This window comes from Zingiber officinale, chromosome 4B (genome assembly GCF_018446385.1).
Source record: "Zingiber officinale cultivar Zhangliang chromosome 4B, Zo_v1.1, whole genome shotgun sequence".
Lineage (NCBI taxonomy): Eukaryota > Viridiplantae > Streptophyta > Magnoliopsida > Zingiberales > Zingiberaceae > Zingiber > Zingiber officinale.
Window position 1 is genome coordinate 103953239 of NC_055993.1, and position 21073 is coordinate 103974311.

Below are 21073 nucleotides of genomic sequence, written 5' to 3' on the forward strand. Positions count from 1 at the left end.
GACAATCAGGACAGTATCTGATTTGCAGATAGAAGCAATAAAGCAGGAGTTTAAGCTAAAGGAGGCAGAATTAATTCGCCAAACAGATGCTGATAAGATGGAGGTAGACACAGAAAATGAAGAATTACGCTTAAAAATTGATCTCCTTGAACTTGAAAATACAGATTTGAAGAAGAAGCTTAGCCAATCTCCAGACCAGCTCCCAGAAATTGAGGAAGAAGAAGGTGAGGAAGAAGCTTATGTTTTAATTGATTCAGGACGAGTAAAGGTCTTTTCTATGGAGCAAGCTGAGCAGCCAAGGAGGCGATCAAATGGTCTCTTTAATCTGATAGTAGAATTTGATATACAAGGAGTAGAGAAGTTCAAGGTCAACGCAATCTTAGACACAGGAGCAACTACCTGTTGTATTGATCAGGTATCTATCCCACCACTCTCTATTGAAGATAACACTTTTGTGGTAAATTTCAATGGGATAAATTCAACGACAACTGCAAACAAAAAGTTGAAATATGGAACTATGCGTATTGGAGATCACAGCTTCAGGATACCTTACACCTATGCATTTCCATTATCAATTGGTGGAAACATATCTATGATATTGGGCTGCAATTTTATAAGATCTATGTATGGAGGAGTAAGGATTGAAGGAAATGAAGTTACGTTTTACAAGAACGTAACCACTACGATTCCTGTTGCAACGGCCATAGAAGAACTGGATTTGGAGGAAGAAGAATACAATCAGATACAAGAGCAGGTATGCACTTGGCACCAAGATCAAAAGCTGACAGATTTATTATCTGAACTAACCAATACAGGATACATAGGAAATGATCCTATGAAATATTGGGGGAATAATAAGATATCCTGTAGATTGGATATTAAAAATCCAGAGCTGATTATTGAAGATAGGCCATTGAAACATGTCACACCACAAATGAAGGAAGCCTTTCAAAAACATATTGATGCTCTACTACGATTAAAGGTAATCAGGCCTAGCTCCAGTAAGCACAGGACCACTGCTATTATAGTCCAATCAGGTACTACAGTGGATCAAAAGACAGGACGAGAAGTAAAAGGAAAGGAGCGTATGGTCTTCAATTACAAACGCCTGAATGACAACACGAATAAAGACCAGTATAGCCTTCCGGGGATAAACACCATCATTCATAAAGTAGGGAGAAGCAAAATCTACTCAAAGTTTGACTTAAAGAGTGGATTTCATCAAGTGGCAATGCACCCTGATTCAATACCCTGGACAGCCTTTTGGGTTCCTCAAGGATTATTTGAATGGCTTGTGATGCCATTTGGTCTTAAGAACGCACCTGCGGTATTTCAAAGAAAAATGGATGAGTGCTTCAAAGGTACGGAACAATTTATTGCAGTGTATATTGATGATATACTAGTATTTTCAGAAACTGAAGAGCAACATAAGAAGCACTTGGAAAAAATATTTGAGATCTGCAAAAGAAATGGGCTAATTCTGAGCCCAACAAAAATGAAAATAGGAAGTTCAACAATTGAGTTCCTTGGCGCAACAATTGGGCAGTCCAGAATCAAGTTACAATCCCATATTATAACCAAGGTGGCTGATTTCGCTAAGAAGGAGCTGCAAACTACTAAAGGGCTAAGATCATGGCTAGGGCTTCTCAACTATGCAAGGGCTTACATTCCTAACTTAGGAAGAATACTTGGGCCATTATATTCAAAGACTAGCCCAAATGGTGAGAAAAAAATGAATGCACAAGATTGGCAGCTAATAGAAAAGGTGCAAGGTATGATCAAAACCTTACCTGACTTAACTATTCCACCTGCAAAGTGTTATGTTATCATAGAGTCTGACGGATGCATGGAAGGCTGGGGAGGAATTCTTAAATGGAAACCAATGAAGTTCGATTCAAAGTCAACATAACAACTTAGCGCATATGCCAGTGGGAAGTTTTCACCTCCTAAGTCCACCATAGATGCAGAAATCTATGCGGTGATGAATAGCTTAAACAGTTTTAAGATCTATTATCTAGACAAAGAAGAACTTCTCATCAGAACCGACTGCCAGGCCATTATAAGTTTCTTCAACAAGTCGTCACAAAACAAACCATCCAGAGTGCGCTGGATTGCGTTTACGGACTTTATTACGGGCCTTGGAATTCCTGTCCAATTCCAACACATCGAGGGTAAAGACAATACTCTATCTGACGCATTATCTCGTTTGGTTTCTGTAATAACAGGTCCATGGAGCCCAACAAACGGAGACGAATTAATCCTAGCACAGATGGAAGACTCAGCACAACAACTCAAAATCCGGCCCAATGGTCAAGCAGCACATTGCTTGAAGGACCTTATGAATTTTTGGGTCAGTACCAAGAAGTCTAAGGAGAATCCGGCCCAAGGACATGCACACCAAGTGAAGAAGACGCGCGAAGACATCTGGCGGACATCGAGTGGACCACAGCAAAAAGGCTTATCAATAGCCTGTGGGAATTCAAGTTTATCATCGACACCAAGGAGACAGACTTTTTCAAAAGAAGCCAGCACCCAAAAGGAATCTACTTTAAAGATGCACTACCAGCTGTTACCGCATCAAAGCAACAATTATTAGATGCCTTCCTTCTAGTGCAAGGCATAGTCCAAGACGTGATAGACACTCCACCATAAAGATGGAACGTGGTGAGCCCGTGAATCCAAAAGATAAGGATGGATTGAGCCCCGGGGAGCCGTCCATATCTTAAAGTCTCTTAGCCTTAGCTGGAAAGTCATATAGACTTAGCTGTAAAAGCATATAGGCTTGTGTGTAAAGAGAACTTGGGAAGTGACAAGTGAATGACTGATGGGGCCCAATGAGCACCCGGTTCACCCTCATCTTCCCTATAAATTCTCTCTAATAGCTCATAGCAGAACACACCGCATAACGGTTCAAGTTCTACTTTGAGAGTTAAAGTTTGTCTAAATTTGTAAGTTCAGTTCCTTTTCTTGCAATTTCAGTCTTGTACTTTCTCTCTTGTACATTATCTATTTTGCTTGAAAAGAAGCACGCTTCATTTTGGTATCAGAGCTTGTTCTTAAGGTTGTTATGGCAGACTAAATCTTATCAGGGTATTTTAGGGGAAAGGATGAGTAATTTTGAATATCCCTCCAAAAATCTTTTACTCCTGAAACTATAAAGGATATCTTTCCTTAAAAGTTAAGCCTAGTGAATTACAACTGTTGATCAGTTATAACAAAGCTTAAGGGCATGTCTAGCGAATTGCAACTGTTGACCAGTTATAGCAAAAACATGAACTGATATAGTATCTGAATAACTTGGCCTTAAGATTTATCGAACTGAAAATTTGCGGTAATAAGGAGACCAGGGAACAACGGGTGGATTGCAAAAGAACAGGTCCTAACTTGGTAACAAGGCAAGGGATGCCAACATAAATCCAAGGGCACACCTGTGTGAGCAAGAAAACTCTTAGAACCCTCTAAGCTGTAAGCCTCAACTCGTAAGTAAGATAAATCATAGGGAACAGTTATAATAGTGTCTTATGTCAACACGTTGGGAGGAAAAGATTCAGGAGTGGTACACAAAATCTCATACCTCAAACCTAGAATACCTTGACTTAGCCCAAAACGAAGAACAACCAACTAAGAGAGAACTTGCTCATAACTTATCAGTAATCTACGACAGAGTTTGCTTGTCTTGTAGAATACATCTCAAAAATTTCAAAATAATCCAAGAACAGCTTGAGGACATTAAGAAAGAAAACAAGGAATTAAAGAAGGCCTTAGAAAATCTTACAAAAGAAATTATAGAAAATCGGCCGCTTTCTGAAAGACAGTTAAAAGGTATTGTTGCAGAACAACCAAAGCTAACGGAACAACAAGTGTTCAAAATTTCGGAAGATTTGCAGAAAAAACTGACAAAGGTTGAATCATTATTACAAAGGGTGGAAACGTGGTCCTCTACATGAGCTATATCAACGCTCAGGCAACAAATTCCTATAAAGAAGCAGTAAGAGCAACTGAAGGAATAGAAGCACCGGCCCTTGGGTTCTGTAGACCAGCAGAATATAAGGGAGCAACAAGTAGTAGTACAGCCATCATCAAACAGGCAAATACACAAATCCAACTTCTAGTAAGCATTCTAGAAAAGTTGGAATCCCTTGAAGAAAGAATCAGGAAAATTGAGGATAAGATAGCTGTGAGCTCAAATCATCAACAGGAGGCAACCTTACCAGATAACTTAATCCAAAGCTTAACAGATAGAATAAAGACTCTATCTATACAAGAGAAGCCAAAGGAATCCAAAGGTAAATTAAGAGTTTTTACTGATCCATTTACTATTTTGAAAGAAGAACAGGCCAGAGTAAGGAAACAATGATGACGAGGACAAGGGCGCAAGACCCGCCTGTAACTACAACAGTGACAAGGCCAGGAGAAGCCAGGGCTTTTGAAGATCAAATTAGAGAATACCGTCAAGCCCACAGACGACGGTATAATACTCAAAGGGCAGTTCAAAGGATGGCTAGTCGCATTACGGGACGAACATACACTCATTCCCTAGAACAACAGATGGACCCGCAAGTACAGCTTAGATTATCCATGCAAGAAAGAGCAGCGATAGTACCAGCTGAGGTACTTTATCATTCCAGGAGAGATGATGCTCATCATCGAGTTTATATGCATAGATCAGAGGAAGCCCTTCTAGTTACAAGAAATCAAGCTGATTTATCCTTTATCCAACCTGAAAGTTATGCACAACTACAGAGAAGTGGAATGAGGTTTATACATATGGGTGTAATACAGGTACGCATCCAAATTCTACAGCGACAGGAGGAAGGTACCTTAGCCCTGGTTGTATTTCGAGATAATAGATGGCAGGGAGATCAGGCCATTTTTGCAACTATGGAGATTGACTTGACTAATGGAAGTCAGTTGGTATATGTAATTCCTGATACTATGCTAACAATCTCAGACTTCTACATAAACATACAGATATCTATCCTGACACGAGGATATGAAGGCTGGCAGAATAGTGAAGCCAATCTATTAATCACCATAGGACTGGTTGGGAGACTTTCAAATACTCCAAATGTTGGTTTTGCGTATGAAGTTCAGAACGTGGTGGATTACTTAACAAGCCATGGAGTAAGGGCACTCCCAGGAAGAAGCTACAGCACGAGGGATGTCATCGGGCAAAACTGGATAATTAGACCATCATCTACTAATATTCCAGTACAACCCACTGAGGTAAATACAAGGAATTTATTAAATGGAAATATATCCTTGCAGTTTGAAAATTACCAGGCCATTACTGCAAGTCATCCAACATACGGCTTAAATGATGAGGAAGTCCAATCAGATGAAGAGGAAGTACGCAACCACATTGTCGCAGTACTAATTGAAACCCCAGTTCCCGAAGAAGAATTGTTGGTTAAAAGAATCTCTTCCTTAGCTGTGTTACCTCAAAGAAGGACAGAAGGATCAGCCGGATATGATTTAGCCATAAGTTATCCACAAGAAATTGCAGCACGATCAAGATCTATGATGGCTACTGGCATCTGCATTCAAATACCAAAGGGAACATATGCAAGAATAGCTCCAAGATCTAGTGCAGCTATGAGAGGACTAATGATCATGGGAGGAGTTATTGATAGTGATTACAGAGGTGAACTTAAAATTATTGCCTATAATGCAACTGATAATGATATATTTCTAGATCAGCAGGCTCAAACTATCCTAGAAAGGATCACTACACCTCCTGTACGAGAAGTAGCTGAACTAACTAATACGACAAGAGCGGATCATGGGTTTGGCTCAACAAACCAAATATGCTCCAGGTACTTGGCAAATCCTTTATGCATTGGTTGTCAATATTGTTGTGATGATACAGACTATCACCTACAACCAATACCTGACCTGGAACTAGTACCAGAAACATCAACAAGGAAAGGTAAAAATCCTCTAGACATTCGTCTAAAAACTAAAGAGGAGATTGAAGAAGAGATTCGGAGAATACAACAACAAGCAAGGTTAGAAGCTATTGAAGATCATAAATTTTATGAAGATCAGGCTTATTGTCAACTCACTGAAGGAACATGGGCACATAGTATTGCAACAACTAGACGAATTCTCCGTGATTCCAGAGAATACAGAAGACAATTACAAGCTATACTAGATGACCCTACCACTTCGAGTTCCTCATATTCTTCTAATTTTATATGTGTCCTTTCCGAAGAAATTGCAGAATCTGATGATGATGATGATTATTTTCAATATCTACAGTACTTAGCATTACAGGGCACACCAACAGCAAATGATGATGAATTCATCAATCCTTTTGCGGAAGGTGGTGGGAAAGAGATAGTTGCAGCCGAGATAGTTGCAACCACTACAGCTGATGCAGAATGGGTAACTGATTACCCTCAGATATCCAGATTACAGGAGCAAATTTACTCACAGGAAGCAGTGTCAAATTATCGACCCCCTGCGTCAATATTATTTCTCAAATCAGAAATAATATTATTTCTCAAATCAGGAGGTCCACCTCATCCCGGCGTCTACGCGGAGCCAGCAGAGAGCGCCACGTCCCCAGCTTTCATCAACTCATAGTTCGGACAGGATCAACAACTAAAGATCAAGAAGATGAAACTAATGAGTATAAGAGAAAAACTTAAAATATTCATACAATCAATATTTTGTAGCCTTCAAATGCTCCTCTTATTCTCCTTTTATATCCTTCAATCTTCTTCAGCTTCACTACTTCACTTAGAGGTCTGTTGTTGTCACTCATCAATCAATTGAATCCACATGAGTCGGCTTCCTCAGTAGCTTCAACCTATAATCTATGAATGGCTACCTCGGCCGATTGGATTTCACCATGAATAAAGTGATCTCCATTAGACTCTAAGTCATCTAATTATTGCAGCTCAACTTTGTAATTCTAGCTTTTTCCATGAGTTCAGTAATCAATTAGATTACTAAACTCAATCAATTGACACCTAGTTAACAAGACCCTAAACAAAAATATTTTGTTCATGAGGCACCAAGCCCAAGTCGACTCCCTAATCACTTTTATCACATGATGTTTTAATCCATTAGTTATTAGCATACATAACATGTTAATATGTCTTAATTGATATTAGCACAGACTAGTGAGGAGGAAGAACCGAAAGGCAAAGTCCAATCTCGGACCTATGATAACTAGACTCAAGGGGTTGCAATTCAAACCCTTCCGAGTATATCATTAATTATCACAAAGCGTAAGGAGTTTAACGGTAGCGGTATAAGGGATTGTGGGGCATCATGATACAATCCTCCATGAGAAAGCGATCACCCTAGTAAGTTGCCATCAAAGTAGGGATCACATTTGGGTAGATACACCAGTGAAAACTCGAAAGGGAGCATCGGTTACCTTATGATAGACCACTTTCAAGATTGATCGACATTGAGATAAAAGAGAGGCATCACAGTTACATTATCAAGGATTCTCAAGGTGAAACCGAAGACCTAAAATTGTCTTTAAAATCGATTTTCTCACAACTTCTCATTTTGCTTTCATACTTCATTTGCTTTGACAACAAACTCTCTCAATTTTGACAAACCTAGATAGCCTACTTTGCACGCGTAGTACTCGACTTCATGATCCTAGATGATGATATTTTATTACCTGATGACGACCGTACACTTGCGAAAATCGCACATTGGAATGTGACATATGCAATTGTCTTTATCTATAAACAATTTCTTCCATGAAAATTTCTGCAGAGCTAGCCAAGATTCTGGTTCAGAAAATTTTTTGAAAAAAAAAAACTAAATAGAAGACAAGAAATCTGATTCACGAACAGGAAGTAATAACTCCAGGATCGGAAACATACCAGCCAATAAGTTAGAGCGCAGCACAGCCATTGCCTTCGATAAATAGTGCTGAATATGACAGCTGTCACCATTAATCTTCACTCTCTCTAATTCTGATAAATCAGTCACATCTGAAGCTAAAAGGCCATGTGTAGCCTTTAAGGCATATAAAGGTAAAGGAAGAAAACATTGAAAACATTTTATCAGGGATGTAGACAAGGAAACATTTTAAGCAAGATATGTAAATGTAGCCAATATAAAGAAAGAATTAACCAGGAGAGAAATAATGTCACATCTATGGTTAAACGAACCATGAGTAATTAATGCAAAGCAATTTTGGTCATTATATGGCAGAAATAGAATCCAAAGTCCAATAAAAGCAAATTAGTTTTACTTATCATTTTTTTTCTTGGGAATGGAAGCATGGTGGCTAGCTAGATGATTCATACAGAACGTCAATGCAGTTTAATAAGACAAGAAATCACTGAAGATGCATGCTGACTTAAAACAACAAAAACTAAGCTTAAGCGTCGACAAAGGGAAACAAGCAATTTCATTGATGGAATGGAAAAACCAAATATATGCGGTTTTAAAATCTTAACCCGTGCCAAGATTTCAAACCCAAACCGGAATGATACAGTCTTGTTTCTGTATCATGTCGCGTTGATGTGATTTTGGTATTTTTAAAATATAAAATATATTAATTAAAAATAAAAAAATCTATTTTTTTTTAAAATCAATATATATATATATATATATATATATATCTTAAATTAATGGAATAATTTTATTAGGTTTTAATTAAGTCTATCTAAATTATCTCAATCATAGTTAAACCCAAGTTATTTAATTAAACCTAACTTAAAAACCTTAAAGCCCTTCCTGGTCTATGACGCTCTTGTGTTTTGTGACGCTCCTGGGTTCGTGCAATGCATCCGAAGATCTCATGTTTCGCTATGCTCTTGGGCTCCCGTGACGCATCCGGAGGCATCGCCGAGCATGTGCGAAGCTTCCAAGAGCATCGCCAGGCTCACACGACACGTGTGCAGGCCTCGGGCGTGTCGGCACCATAGGCATGCCAGTGTCGGTCCACAGGCGAAACAAAATGTTTCACTTGTATCAAGCGAAACAACTAGAGATTTTAAACTATGTGACCTTGAATTGGCTTAATCAAGATAACATAAAGTAGCCCATGAAAATGAAACAATTTGAACAAAATATATTTTTTTTTTAAGTTGGGATCAGATATCTAACTTACACCTATTAATCCTGGGAATGACCAACCCGACCCCACGAAAATTTTCCACCGACCACGAGAATAAATTTGAAGGTGCTCACAGCTATTGAAGAAAAATAGAAAATATTGAATCATGGTGGCAAAGGCGATTCACTCACCAGCGCCTCCGCCAGTCCATCCCTTAGTGACACGGAAGAGGTAAATCATGGGTGGCTACTAGCCTTAAGCAGTTGAATAGCGTATACGGAAGGGCAGGCACCCAACTACTAGCCGGGATTTGACTCTCAGATCTCATGGTGGCAACACCTCCACCATGCGTTAGCCAACTATCCATCCCAATGGGATAATATTGAATCATACAACTATTGAAGAATGATGTCATTTCCAATGTTTTACCACCTTTCAAAAGCTAATTTCTTCTAGTCACCCTTTAGTTCTCCTAACTTTTCTTCGTTTTAATACCATTGGCTAAGTGCTCCCATTTATTATGAATTAGTAGAGGTCACTTTCACACACTTGGCCAATCATAAATCTTAATAGTAAACTTTGAGAGTTCATCTTGACTAAGAACAAAAGGTTAAAGCTGAAATGTAAGGCTTTAAGAGAAGTAGATCCATATAAAGTTGTAGGTAACAATTTCATATATCTTGAAATTATTATTTAAAAGGAAATTTAAATGTCCGTCAAGATTTACTTGTTTTTCCAAAACAACACTTGGATCTTTAAAATGATTAAAAAAAAGAACTTGTAAAGCTTATAAACTATTATAATTTTCATCCTCTGACTATTAACACCGTCAGTTCATACAAAAGGGTGATGACAAGTAGGTATGTAGTATGTATGTCATGTCAAGTAATGGAGTTAATGATTAGAGGATGAAATGAGATGCTTTTGAAAACTCTAAAGATAGTTTGACAATTTTGAAACTATGTGGGGGCATTCTGAATGAATGAAATGCAATTTTCCCTTAAAAAAAGGGATGCTTCTTAGGCTAAAAAAACAAAGTTAATGACACTTGTGTACGTCACATACTTTCCGGATCAAAGTCTTGAGCTATTAGCAAGTAAATACAAAAAGTTAAACATCATAGATATCATAGAGATGAAATGCTAACATAGATGTGTAAAGGCTAGAAGAGATAAAAAAAAAAAAAAAACTCTTAATATCCTAAAGCAATCAAGTGCAACTCCAAATCCAAGAGATTATAAAAGGAGAAAAACAAAAATTAGTTAATGTAAAAGAGATGGTTTAATTAATATAAATATTACTAAATATAGAATTAAATAGAGATTGATAAAGTGATAAGATCATGTAGCCGGCCTCAGATAGTTAAGACACACATTTGATGTTGATGATTGTATTTTATAGTCATATCTAATCCTTTAAAAAAAATGATATAACCGGCCCGACTCCATAGAATTTTCTCACCAGCCACCAGGGTAAATCGGGAAGTGCTCGCGGCAGGCAGCCCAAAAGTCTAACATCCTTTGGTTATGTGCCCCTTTTGGAGGAAAAATTCCTACAAATACGCCATAACTGAGATCGAACCACGAGTATTTGGTAACAACCTGGATAGCCTGCCGCTACATCATTGCCTTGGGGGTCATATCTAATCCTTTAAGCAGAGATGTTTGAATGTTCACCTAAGTAATTATTTGAAACTAATTTTTATTTGGATTTGGCTTTAGCACACAGGTACAAATGCATATCATCATATACCACTATGAGTTTCAGCACGACAAACTAATTGTTCTGTAATAATTGAAATTGAGAAGAGGCTTAGTGCAATGATTGCTAGAATTATGTAATAATTGAACAAATTAAATTATATTGAATTCATGATTACAGCAAGACTAGTAAAATACCAAAAATCAAAATAGAGAGCAAGCATAAGAAACCAAGATGAAATATTAAGAAAAAGAAAAATACTAACAAAAAATGGAAGTTGGAACTTTAGAAACAAAAAAAAATGGTGACCACAAACATGCACTATACTTAGTCAAAATATCTCCGTATCAGAATTAACAAGTTGACCACAAGCATACAGAAAGAAGAAGAATAACTTACTTTTAAAGCTCCAACTAATCCAATCTGATTCAAACAAAAAATAATATCGTCATGCAATCTAGACAAAATCTTGATCTTTTTCTGACGTTCTCTGACATCAGAAAACATATCTTTGATCATGGAGATGCACTGCAGAAGACAACACATGAAAGTTAGTGCCATGTTATATATATATATATATATATATATATATATACCAATTCACCTGGAGCTTTATTTCTTCGAGCTTGTCAGAGTGAGCAACCATGAGGCTTGAAGCCATTCGAAAAACTGGATCATAATAGTAAACCTTAACATCTGGAGAAGCACTAAAACATTCAAGTTCTGATTTATCATCAACAGAATACACCTGTTAAATTAAGAAAACAATAGAGAAAATATTGGAACAAAATGTATAAAGAAAAGGGGAAATTTACACAAACAATATTTCATAAAAAGAATCATATATACCTTGGCGGCAAGCAACTTCTCAAGACTATTAACACATTTGCTAGAGAACGATTGATTTGTAGCTCCTGTAGCTCACATATATTCTTAAGAACAATGAGAATGAACATTTAAAGAAGAAACAATAAAATAATAGTTCAATATCAGAAGATTATGAAGAATCAGATTACAAAGAAAGCAATAGAGAAAAGAGAATTTAATCAATAATGCTCACTATTCACTGATAGTGAATTAGTGATCCTAGAAAGTGATCGAATATATATTTCCTTGGATTTTGTCATCATCTTTCATTCATATGCAATGAAATCCAGAGAATTACACAATTAACAAGTATAGAGATCAAAACGTATTTTCAAGACAACATACAAGAAAAATTGGCATTAATATTGGTTGCATCTAACCAATCTAGCAATATTAGAATTTAGAAGGGTGCATTATTGAAAATAAAGTTGTAATTGGCATCATCGTTCCCTGCAGCATACTCTATCAAAGTTGGAACTGAGGCATCTTTTTTGTCACAAGTCTATCTCTGTATGTGTCGCCACTATCACGAGCATTGCTACTATTTCTCACACTGAATGAGCAATCAAGCACCCAACGAAGAGTCAAGTCCAAAGCATAGAGAGATAGTAGTCACATAATAGTTGCCCATATAGTCATGGATGTTCTATGACATTAATTAGCTAATTATCAGCGTTAATTATATAATGAATATTCTACAATATCCATTGCTTAGTTAAATATCATGCATTTCTAAAAACTATTTGTATAGTGTCATTTGATTACTTGCATTCATATGTAATTGGTTGATATTGTTATTATGGTACCCTAATGTTGTTTACTTGATATATTAAATGATAGATGTAAAAGTGTTTATACAGATTGCTTAGATTTAATTAACTAGATTGTTAAAGATGTGAACTTACACTATTGCCCTTATACAAATGCAAAGATTTCTATTGCACTAAATTAAAAATTGAATACTATAAGATATAGTCCATAAAATATAAAGTTCAATTGTATAAAATATTTCCTTTTATTTTGTCCATAGTCAATGGTGAGAATGATACACTCTCACACGTGTAATTATGTCTTCAAAACTATCATTTGTTACTGTATTTTTATAAATAATAAAGATCACAAATATCATTCTAATTGTCATCAATACTAAGGAATAAAAGATCCATGAAGCCCTATCAGGCATTATCAGAAATCAAGATAAACATGCACACATTTTACAATGAATACAAAGATTCCTGGTTTTATACTAGGACAAATTACCTTTTCCAATGATAGGGGAAGCTGTCATCCCAAATATGCGAGGACTTTTCATGCTAGTATCATAGAATTCCTAGGAAATTGTTAAGAAAAATCAAGAATCAAAACCACGCTGAAATTTCAGAGGTAGCAACTTTATTATCTTCAGGTAAATGGTAAAAAGTACCTTCATTATTTGTGCATAGGCATGCCTCTTGTCTTTTTGTGCATGATGGCATTCATCAAAAATCAGCAAAGCAACTAGATCCATCTTAATGAAACAATGGTGTAAGCCATGCAATAATATCTGAGGTGTCATAACAAGCACCTGTGAAGAATCAAGATAGCATATGCAAATCAGATACACAGTGTCTGTCACCCTAAAATGTAAACCATCTTGAAAATTACAGAAAAAGTAACTAAATTACATAAGAAGTAATAATAAAAGGTATAGTTACAAAATACAGATGTTGCATTTTTGTGTCCAGAACTTTCCATTCATTTACATTTAGTTTGGTGCTAGAGGTGTTTCCATAAAAGTGGTGTAATTGCAATAATTTTGTTTGGCTCGAGCTTGTTCCATATAGGAAAAAATGGGATTAGGGAAAAATATAAGGAGGAAGTTTAGAAGACAAAGAGAAGACAGGAGCCTGAAGATATTTAGTCTCTCCCATCTTCAGCAATCAAGGTACATGTGAATAACCTTAACAGTGACAAAAAAAACTCTATCAACAAGAGAACCCTTGTAAGATGTAGGATTCAAGCCTTTTGTAGGATCATTAGGATGCGGCTAGAGGGGGTGAGTAGACAACACACTTAAATCGTTAATTCTTCATACAAATATACTAACAAAACAAAAATTAATATGTTCGTGTATTCTCAGTTGTTTGTGTCAAAAGTATAAAGAGAAAAAGAAATAAAGACACAATAACACTAACACAAGACAATTTTATATGGTTTAGACAACTCACTCCTATTCTACAACCTATGATGTGTCAAGTGCAATACTCAAAATAGTTTCCACTAACCAAGCTCATCATAAGAGATAATTGGTCATACTCTACAAATAAAGAAAACTTCGTAGCCCAACTTTAGGATTTCACAAGCTTGATACTTAACAGGAACTTTACTCGCAATAAATCCCACATCTCCTAGTGATAAAAGATGAGCAATGAGAGACTAAATAACTAAGGGCTTGAAAGTTAAAATCTTCCAATCCTTGTCCAATTTCATGGATCATTTTGGACACTTGGTGATGAGCGCCAGGAGATTGAGTATTTTTTCATTCAACCTTAGTACCCAGAAAATATTCCTAGAGCTTATAAACAGCACCCCAATTGACATCATTCAGTCGCTTCCAATCCAACAGCTTTCTAGCCAAGCAACTCCCGAAAGGTAAATTGATCACCCAATCCACTAGATTTACACCAACCCAATCTAAGCCAAGCTCTCAAGTTTATGATCTTATGACTCCAAATTCAACATTCAATCCAAGCCTCCAACTCTTACCCTCTGTTTACGGAGAATGAAGTGGAAAACTTTCCTGGGGAAATTTTCCCCTATTTACTTCGTATATAAAAAAGGATGAATTACTATTCTTTCTTTTGTTTACCTAATGGGCAAACAGATTTCCATGATGGAAAGATTTCCATCTGTGGATATTTTTTGATCATTTTCTCATCTACCCAAACTACACAGAAAGCAATTTTCTTTCTCCCAACGGTGCATCCGAATTTCTCCTAACTCATGATCATGACTCGCACAACAGCAACTGCTAGCCTCGTGCGGTCGCGGCCCCGCTCGACCACAGTCAACAGCCCCGCTTGGTCGATCGAGCGTCAAGCGAGGCTACGTGCAACCGCAGTCGGCAACCCAAACAAGGTTGCTTCGCGATTGTGGGCAACGATGCGTGGGATTGCCTCACCCAACCATGGTGGGCAACCCTGACCCCATGCGACAACACCTAGCTCAGCCGCAAGGCCGCCATTATTTTATTTTTTTATTCTTGTCTTTTATGGTTTCACTTTTATTTTCTTCTTATTTTCTCCTTCCTTCCCCTTTCCATAGAGATTTTTTTTTCTTTTACCAAGATTCCAAACCAAATAGCAGTAAAACTATCTAGAAATATTCAACCAATATGGGGCTTTCTTTATTTTTGACATTTGAATAGAATCAATCAGGTTTTATGTTCAGAATTGATGTAAGAGTGCAAATATGCAAAGTAATGCAACATAACAATTAAACTTGGTCATGTTAATCAAAGATCATTTTTTTTTAACTATAATGACTTCTCATGCCAAAATCCAATATAAATACCAGATCCACCTATCAAAGATTAGTGGACAGAATCATATAATTTGGATTCCCTATACAAACTAACTCATTCCTTGTCGAAGAAAGCATATTCATAAAATATGACGCAACAACAAATGGTGCAAAATCAAAAGTCTTTTGATGTTACCTTTTGCAAAAAAAATATATATATTCACCTTTTTCAAAAAATTATTCACCTTTTTCTTACTAAACCATTATGTATTTTTAGTAAGATATGTCGTCAATAAACAAAAGATAACAAAATTAGGATTATATTGTTTATTAACCAGTTATTTTAATATGCATGATACAGTTCATCAAGTCATTGTTGATTCTTGACTCAAAATAAATAAATATACAGCTATATCCACACAAAAATTCAAGACTGATTGAGCAAATTTAGGTCCTAAAGAATGAGGCAATGACTATTTCATTAACATAGCTATTATTTAAACAAGTTTACAAATATTTAATGACCATAATTGATAGAACTAGGAGTAGAAGAAAGGTATGAATACATTTGAATTTTGCTAGTGGTACAAAGTTTTGTTTTAAGCCATACACGCACACTCTTGGAAAAATTATTACGGTGATGTCATTTCATACATAGCATATAAGAGATCTCTAAGAGTTAAGCATCTGAATATGGCTGACCAATTCTAATGGCAATCACTTCCCATTATCATGAGATTTTGCTTGTCATATGCAAATTCCTAAGCTAAGGATAAGGAGAGGCTAAAACCTTATATTGAACTCCATAGTTTCCCAACAACAGGGTATGAGTGAAAAAGAAGATCAAGCGCCATAACTTATCTAGAAGCAAGAATGGGATAGAAAACTCTCTCCTCCACATTCTAAACCATATAGCATCCCATATTTTTTTGAATCAAATCATACCACATTATTGCACCAGAGTAACACTTAGCATAAAGAAAACATAAGGCATAAGGTCTTCTCTTTTGAACTGGACTCATGACCTACAATTAAAAATTAATTATACATGATCTAATATAGAGGATAAAGTTATTGAAAGTAAATGTAAAATTCACCTCGGCTTTATTAATCTCTTGATTCCAAGCATTATGGTCCTTCAAATTCTTCTGATTTCCATAGTAGCAATGAACTTTAAAATCTGTTGAATTCTCTATCACCACAGCTTGCTACAGAAATAATACTCATATAATAATCATAATTAAGGTGTAGTTACGTTCAACAAAATTGCAGAAAACTTAACAAATTTGGAACAATAAACATATCTACATTAATCAAAAGAAATTTAACAGTACAAAAATAAAATGTCACTATATAAAATAGTCCTAAATTTCTGTTGGTACACAATGTATTACAATATAATTGAAAACAATGTTGACATCAATGACAACAATCAGCCAATTTCTTCATTTAAACATGCATCAAAGTACACAAATTTCAACAATATGATGGCAACAATTTCTTATACTTAGCATAATGCATACATTTCTTGATATGGAATAATATAATTTAACAAATAACCTTTTATCCTTCACTATTCATCCACCAAAACAACCTCAAAGCCAATATTAGAAAAACCTAATCTGCATTGTTAATTCCCTTCTCCTTCAAGTTGTTGCATCTTGTTCACCCATCTCCCTTCAAACCTTTGAATCTTGTGACTATCAAGGCTCCCCTTCACATATCTTAATACAATTGTAAAAAAAAAAACTTGAGTACCAGGACACTTATACACCATTTACTCAAATACAACCTAAAGATGCCCCTAAACACCATCAAGTATTGCTAAGGGAATACGATAGAAGCTTTTGTGCAAAAACATTTTCTACTTTGGCCATCAGAAATTAGTTAATTACCCTTAATCTTTCTTTCAAGTGCCCAAAGAACTCAATGGCAATCATGAAAACCCTATCAATAGATAAGCAACTACTAAGCAATGTTGAATTGGCAATAGCTAAAGAGGATTCACTCCTACAAACAAGATACGCTTCCTTAGACTGTTTGTCACTTCCGTCCTTCGGTATTTTTTTCTGCAGTTATGAGAGTTTATTTCAGTGGCAAAAGTCAGTTATTTTTTGTTGATGGTTGTTAAGGTCAGTCTTTATATGTAAATATTCCACCAGGAATTCAAACTGTTTGACTATGGTGCATTTTGAGTGAACACCTCTGATCCTATCCAAAAGCGGTGAAGGTGGTGAGCTGAAAACGTGGTTCTACTCTTGACCAAATGAAGACTTCGTCCTGCAACACAAAGAGCGTTAGTGTCGGATTAGGGAAGGGGACTCGGCGTTCGCCTTCCGACGCTCAAGTCAGTGATCGATTTTTTAGAAGGAATAGTGAAGATGAACTTTAGCAAAGAGCGTGTGGGAATATGTAACATCATGTACCTTTGCCTGTAGATGAAGACCCCCTTTTATAGTGTCACTATTATGCTTAAGAAAGGACACTTTCCAAAAGCATTTGCACACTTTCCAAAACATGCCTAAGAAAGGACAACCCATAAAGCGACTCTGACACCTTTCCTTAAAAGGGCACGCAAGTCTCTATGACTAGACAGGCGAGAAGCTTCTAAAGTGTGATTTGTCTGCAGAATATTCTCTGTCCTTTGCAGTACAAACTTCCAAAAAAGAGTATGGAACCACAAGTCCATGGGGCCCACGTTGGACCGATCGGTCGTCACTCAAAGGGAACAGCAAGCTCAGCCTCATGGGGTGTCGTCCGCAACTCGGCCTCCTCCTTGACCGTAAAGGCACATGTCCGATCGGTGACATTCCCGATTAGCTCAGGTCACTCAATAGTACTCAGCAAGGCCAGCCAGCCTGCCTGTTAAGGGTTGGGTCACAAAGTTTGGCCAAGCGAGTGGTCTGATCGAACACCCACGTCCAATCAGCCATGTGATCAACTCGAGCACGCCCCTGCTTTTGTTGGTGCCTTTGACCTCATCTTGACTTTAACCGCCACGTCTACCAGTTTTCCCATTTTGACCCCTTTTTTGGGGGGTCCACCTTTATCGCCGTATTAACTTTAGCTCGCGTGTATCATCTAAAAAAATGAATGTCCTTTCAATCTTATGAATTTATCAAACAAAAAATTGTTACTGATTCCCTGTACCAATGATTCTAATGTTAGAGTAAATTTGATAATTAAATTTGATAAACTACCAAAGACAAGGTAGTACTATAACCCTTCACAAATATATTTTAAACATGCACACTGTGAGTAACTGTACACAAAGCACTAGCACTGAGGTTGAGCTAGTGGAGAAGCCTCCAAGATCTCATTCTTATATGGACTTCTTCCACGACACCCGGTGGTCCATGCGATAAGAGTATTATTTTTTGAGGGTTTCTTTGATGTCAAAACTTTTATTTCACAAAGCTTGGAAGCAAGCCACCGCCCCACATCAAAATATTTGGTGCATAACAAGCCTGAACAACATGCTGTCTTCTTCTGTTTCAGTTCCAACTCTTCTCTGACCTGTGAAGATTCTAGCTCTATTTTTTTCAGTATTTTCTCTGGAACAACAATGCTGAAGTTGCTCCTCTTAGAAACCAGTATCAGTATAGAGGTCAGTCCAATAATCTTAGCAATAGTTGTATCAGATTGATATTGTTTCATAGTACAAATTACAATAAAAATGGGGCGGCAATATTGTTTCCACACTAGGACTAATTATCCTACAACAGAAAGTAAATTGCGGCTGGGGGATCAACAGTAAAACTAGAACTCCCTAGAGACAAAAACAATGTACACGCAACACAAGTTATAGAAGACATTGCAGTTGTTTAACCTCACGGGATTAGTGTAATCAGGATCTTAATTCCACTGCTGTAAGCTCCCATTCAAAAATACCAGCTATAGAAGATGTTCCGTCACTACTCAGTAATGCGGAAAGGGGCTGAAAAGGAACGAGAAGATCATACCTGACGAACAAGGGGGATGGTGGGAGCAAGGAAGATGCACACTCTCTCGCTAGGCTTGCGGATGAGGTGGCCGAGCTCGTACATGAGCAGCACGGCGATATGCGTCTTACCACACCCGGTACCTAAATAGACGATGATGTTCTCCTCCAAAGCCTTCTTGCAAAGCTCCAACTGATACCTGCGAAATTGCTTGCCATCGGCCAATCAAAACAAAACCACAAAAAAAAAACTGATCAAAGCGCAAAATGCTCTACTTTCTGGCGATCGTCCTCGGATCTTTGATTCCACTGGGAGCCAGTGAACTTTCGCCGCCGGACATCAAGCTTGGCTTCCAGCGAAACACTCACGAAGAAAAGCGAAGTCCGAGACGGAAGTGCGCGGACTCGGCAAGACTGGAGAGCAGCAACTATTAACGAGGTTTTGCGACCGTGTTACTTGGGGCCGAAGGAATCGGATTTATGCGGGCTGTCAGGTAACGGCAGGAAGTATAATTCGAAAGGTATTTCGTACCGTGGGGCGTCCGCATCAAAAACTTGGTGCATCATGGGTTCCGATAACTGGAACCGTCCGACTTCAGTCTGATGAACGGTAGTGATGGCAAGACGCCGTGACGTCAGGTCGATCGAAATCACTTCGCTTACTCGGCGGCATCCCTTTGATGGCGAAGCGATCGGCTCTTGGTGCGCCGGCGAGAAAGCGGACCACGAAGCGAGGGAAGCCAGATGAGGTGAAAAAATAAATGTCAGCCCGGCGTCCGCTCGTCTCCTACGTCGTCGCCTCCTCCTCCGGCTACAACAACTACAGTCTAGGGAGCATCGGCGCCGCCCCATCGATCGACGATGAACTCCCCGGCACGGCTAATACGTCCTGAGATCTGCATCCTCGGTCGCTGCCGCCACTCTGAACTCCTGAGAAGCACGGCGGCGTTCCTGCCTTCTGCCGATGTGTATGTTGACGATTCTGCAATCTATTTGAACGCCTCCTGCTGAAGATCCCAATGGTCTGAAACGTACTTCCTGACTTCGGCCTCCGTTATCTCCTATCGATGCTTACTTCACCAGCGATTCAATGCTGACGATTCGTTCAATTTGGTTGTGCCGTGACCCGTCTGGGCCTGGTCGGCTAGCGGCGTACTTGGATTGGCATGCGGGTTTGAAAAAAAAAAAAACTCGAAACTTAGCTCCCACTAGCGAGATCTATCAGCTTGTTGATGATTGATGACTGAGGATGGAAGTCAACATTTAATCAAAACTTATTAAAAATTTACAGCATTGTCAATTCCTTATTATTATATTTAAAATTTAGAATAAAAGATTAATTTTATTAAATTTAGATAATTATTTTTCACTATACATTACATCAAATATTTTAAAAATTTTATCATCCTTAATTTTTTATTATTTTCTTATCTTTCTCTTATTTTTTTATTATTATATTTATGAAATGAGTAGAAGTAGAAAGATTGAAAAGATTGAGTGGAAAGAGAAAGATTAAAAAAATTATTTTATTTTTATGATAGATGTTTCATTCCCTAAATTTAGAAAATCATTATTCATCAAATTTAAATTTAGGAAATGGATAGGATAACTTATGCAAAGAGTTTTTAGTTATCCTTTTCAAAATTTAAGGTAAAATCTTTAAATAGGATAATTGATATGGATACTCTAAGATAGGATAGGATGGCTCTCTTCTATGTAGGGGTGTCAAAAATGAACCCGACCCGACGACCCAACCCGAGTCGACCCGAAAAAAATCAGGTTCGGGTTGGACATTTTCGGGTTCGGGTCGGGTTCGGGTTGGAGGGTTGAAGAGTAAAAAAATTTCGGGTTGGGTCGGGTTGGGTTCGGGTTGACCCGGGTTGGCTTAAATTTAGGGTTTTGTGGGTCTTTTTGGGGTTAAATCAAATTTTATTTTTAAAATTTAGATGTTTTTATGTATATTAATATCATATTTGTATGATAATGATGGAGTATTGAGATAAAAGTGAAAAATTATAGGGAAAATA

At 37.4% G+C, this 21073-nt stretch overlaps 1 protein-coding gene across 3 annotated transcripts in view; it reads right to left on the reverse strand.

The window, feature by feature from the left end:
* The window catches only part of LOC121975842 (endoribonuclease Dicer homolog 4-like), a 67874-nt gene extending 47777 nt beyond the window's left edge, over positions 1-20097 (reverse strand). The window contains exons 1-10 of one of the 3 annotated variants that reach the window (XM_042527734.1): positions 19579-20097; positions 19323-19474; positions 19069-19246; positions 16204-16314; positions 13029-13169; positions 12866-12935; positions 11588-11652; positions 11343-11486; positions 11138-11266; positions 7854-7989 (exon numbers count right to left, since the gene is read on the reverse strand). In XM_042527734.1, coding sequence (XP_042383668.1) covers positions 7854-7989; positions 11138-11266; positions 11343-11486; positions 11588-11652; positions 12866-12935; positions 13029-13169; positions 16204-16314; positions 19069-19246; positions 19323-19387 — 1039 coding nt within the window. In that variant the 5' untranslated portion in view covers positions 19388-19474; positions 19579-20097. Of the gene's footprint in view, positions 1-7853; positions 7990-11137; positions 11267-11342; positions 11487-11587; positions 11653-12865; positions 12936-13028; positions 13170-16203; positions 16315-19068; positions 19247-19322; positions 19513-19578 lie in introns of those variants that run through there. The other 2 variants (XR_006110447.1, XM_042527733.1) reach the window with 2 other exon arrangements.
* Positions 20098-21073: the final 976 nt, after the last annotated feature.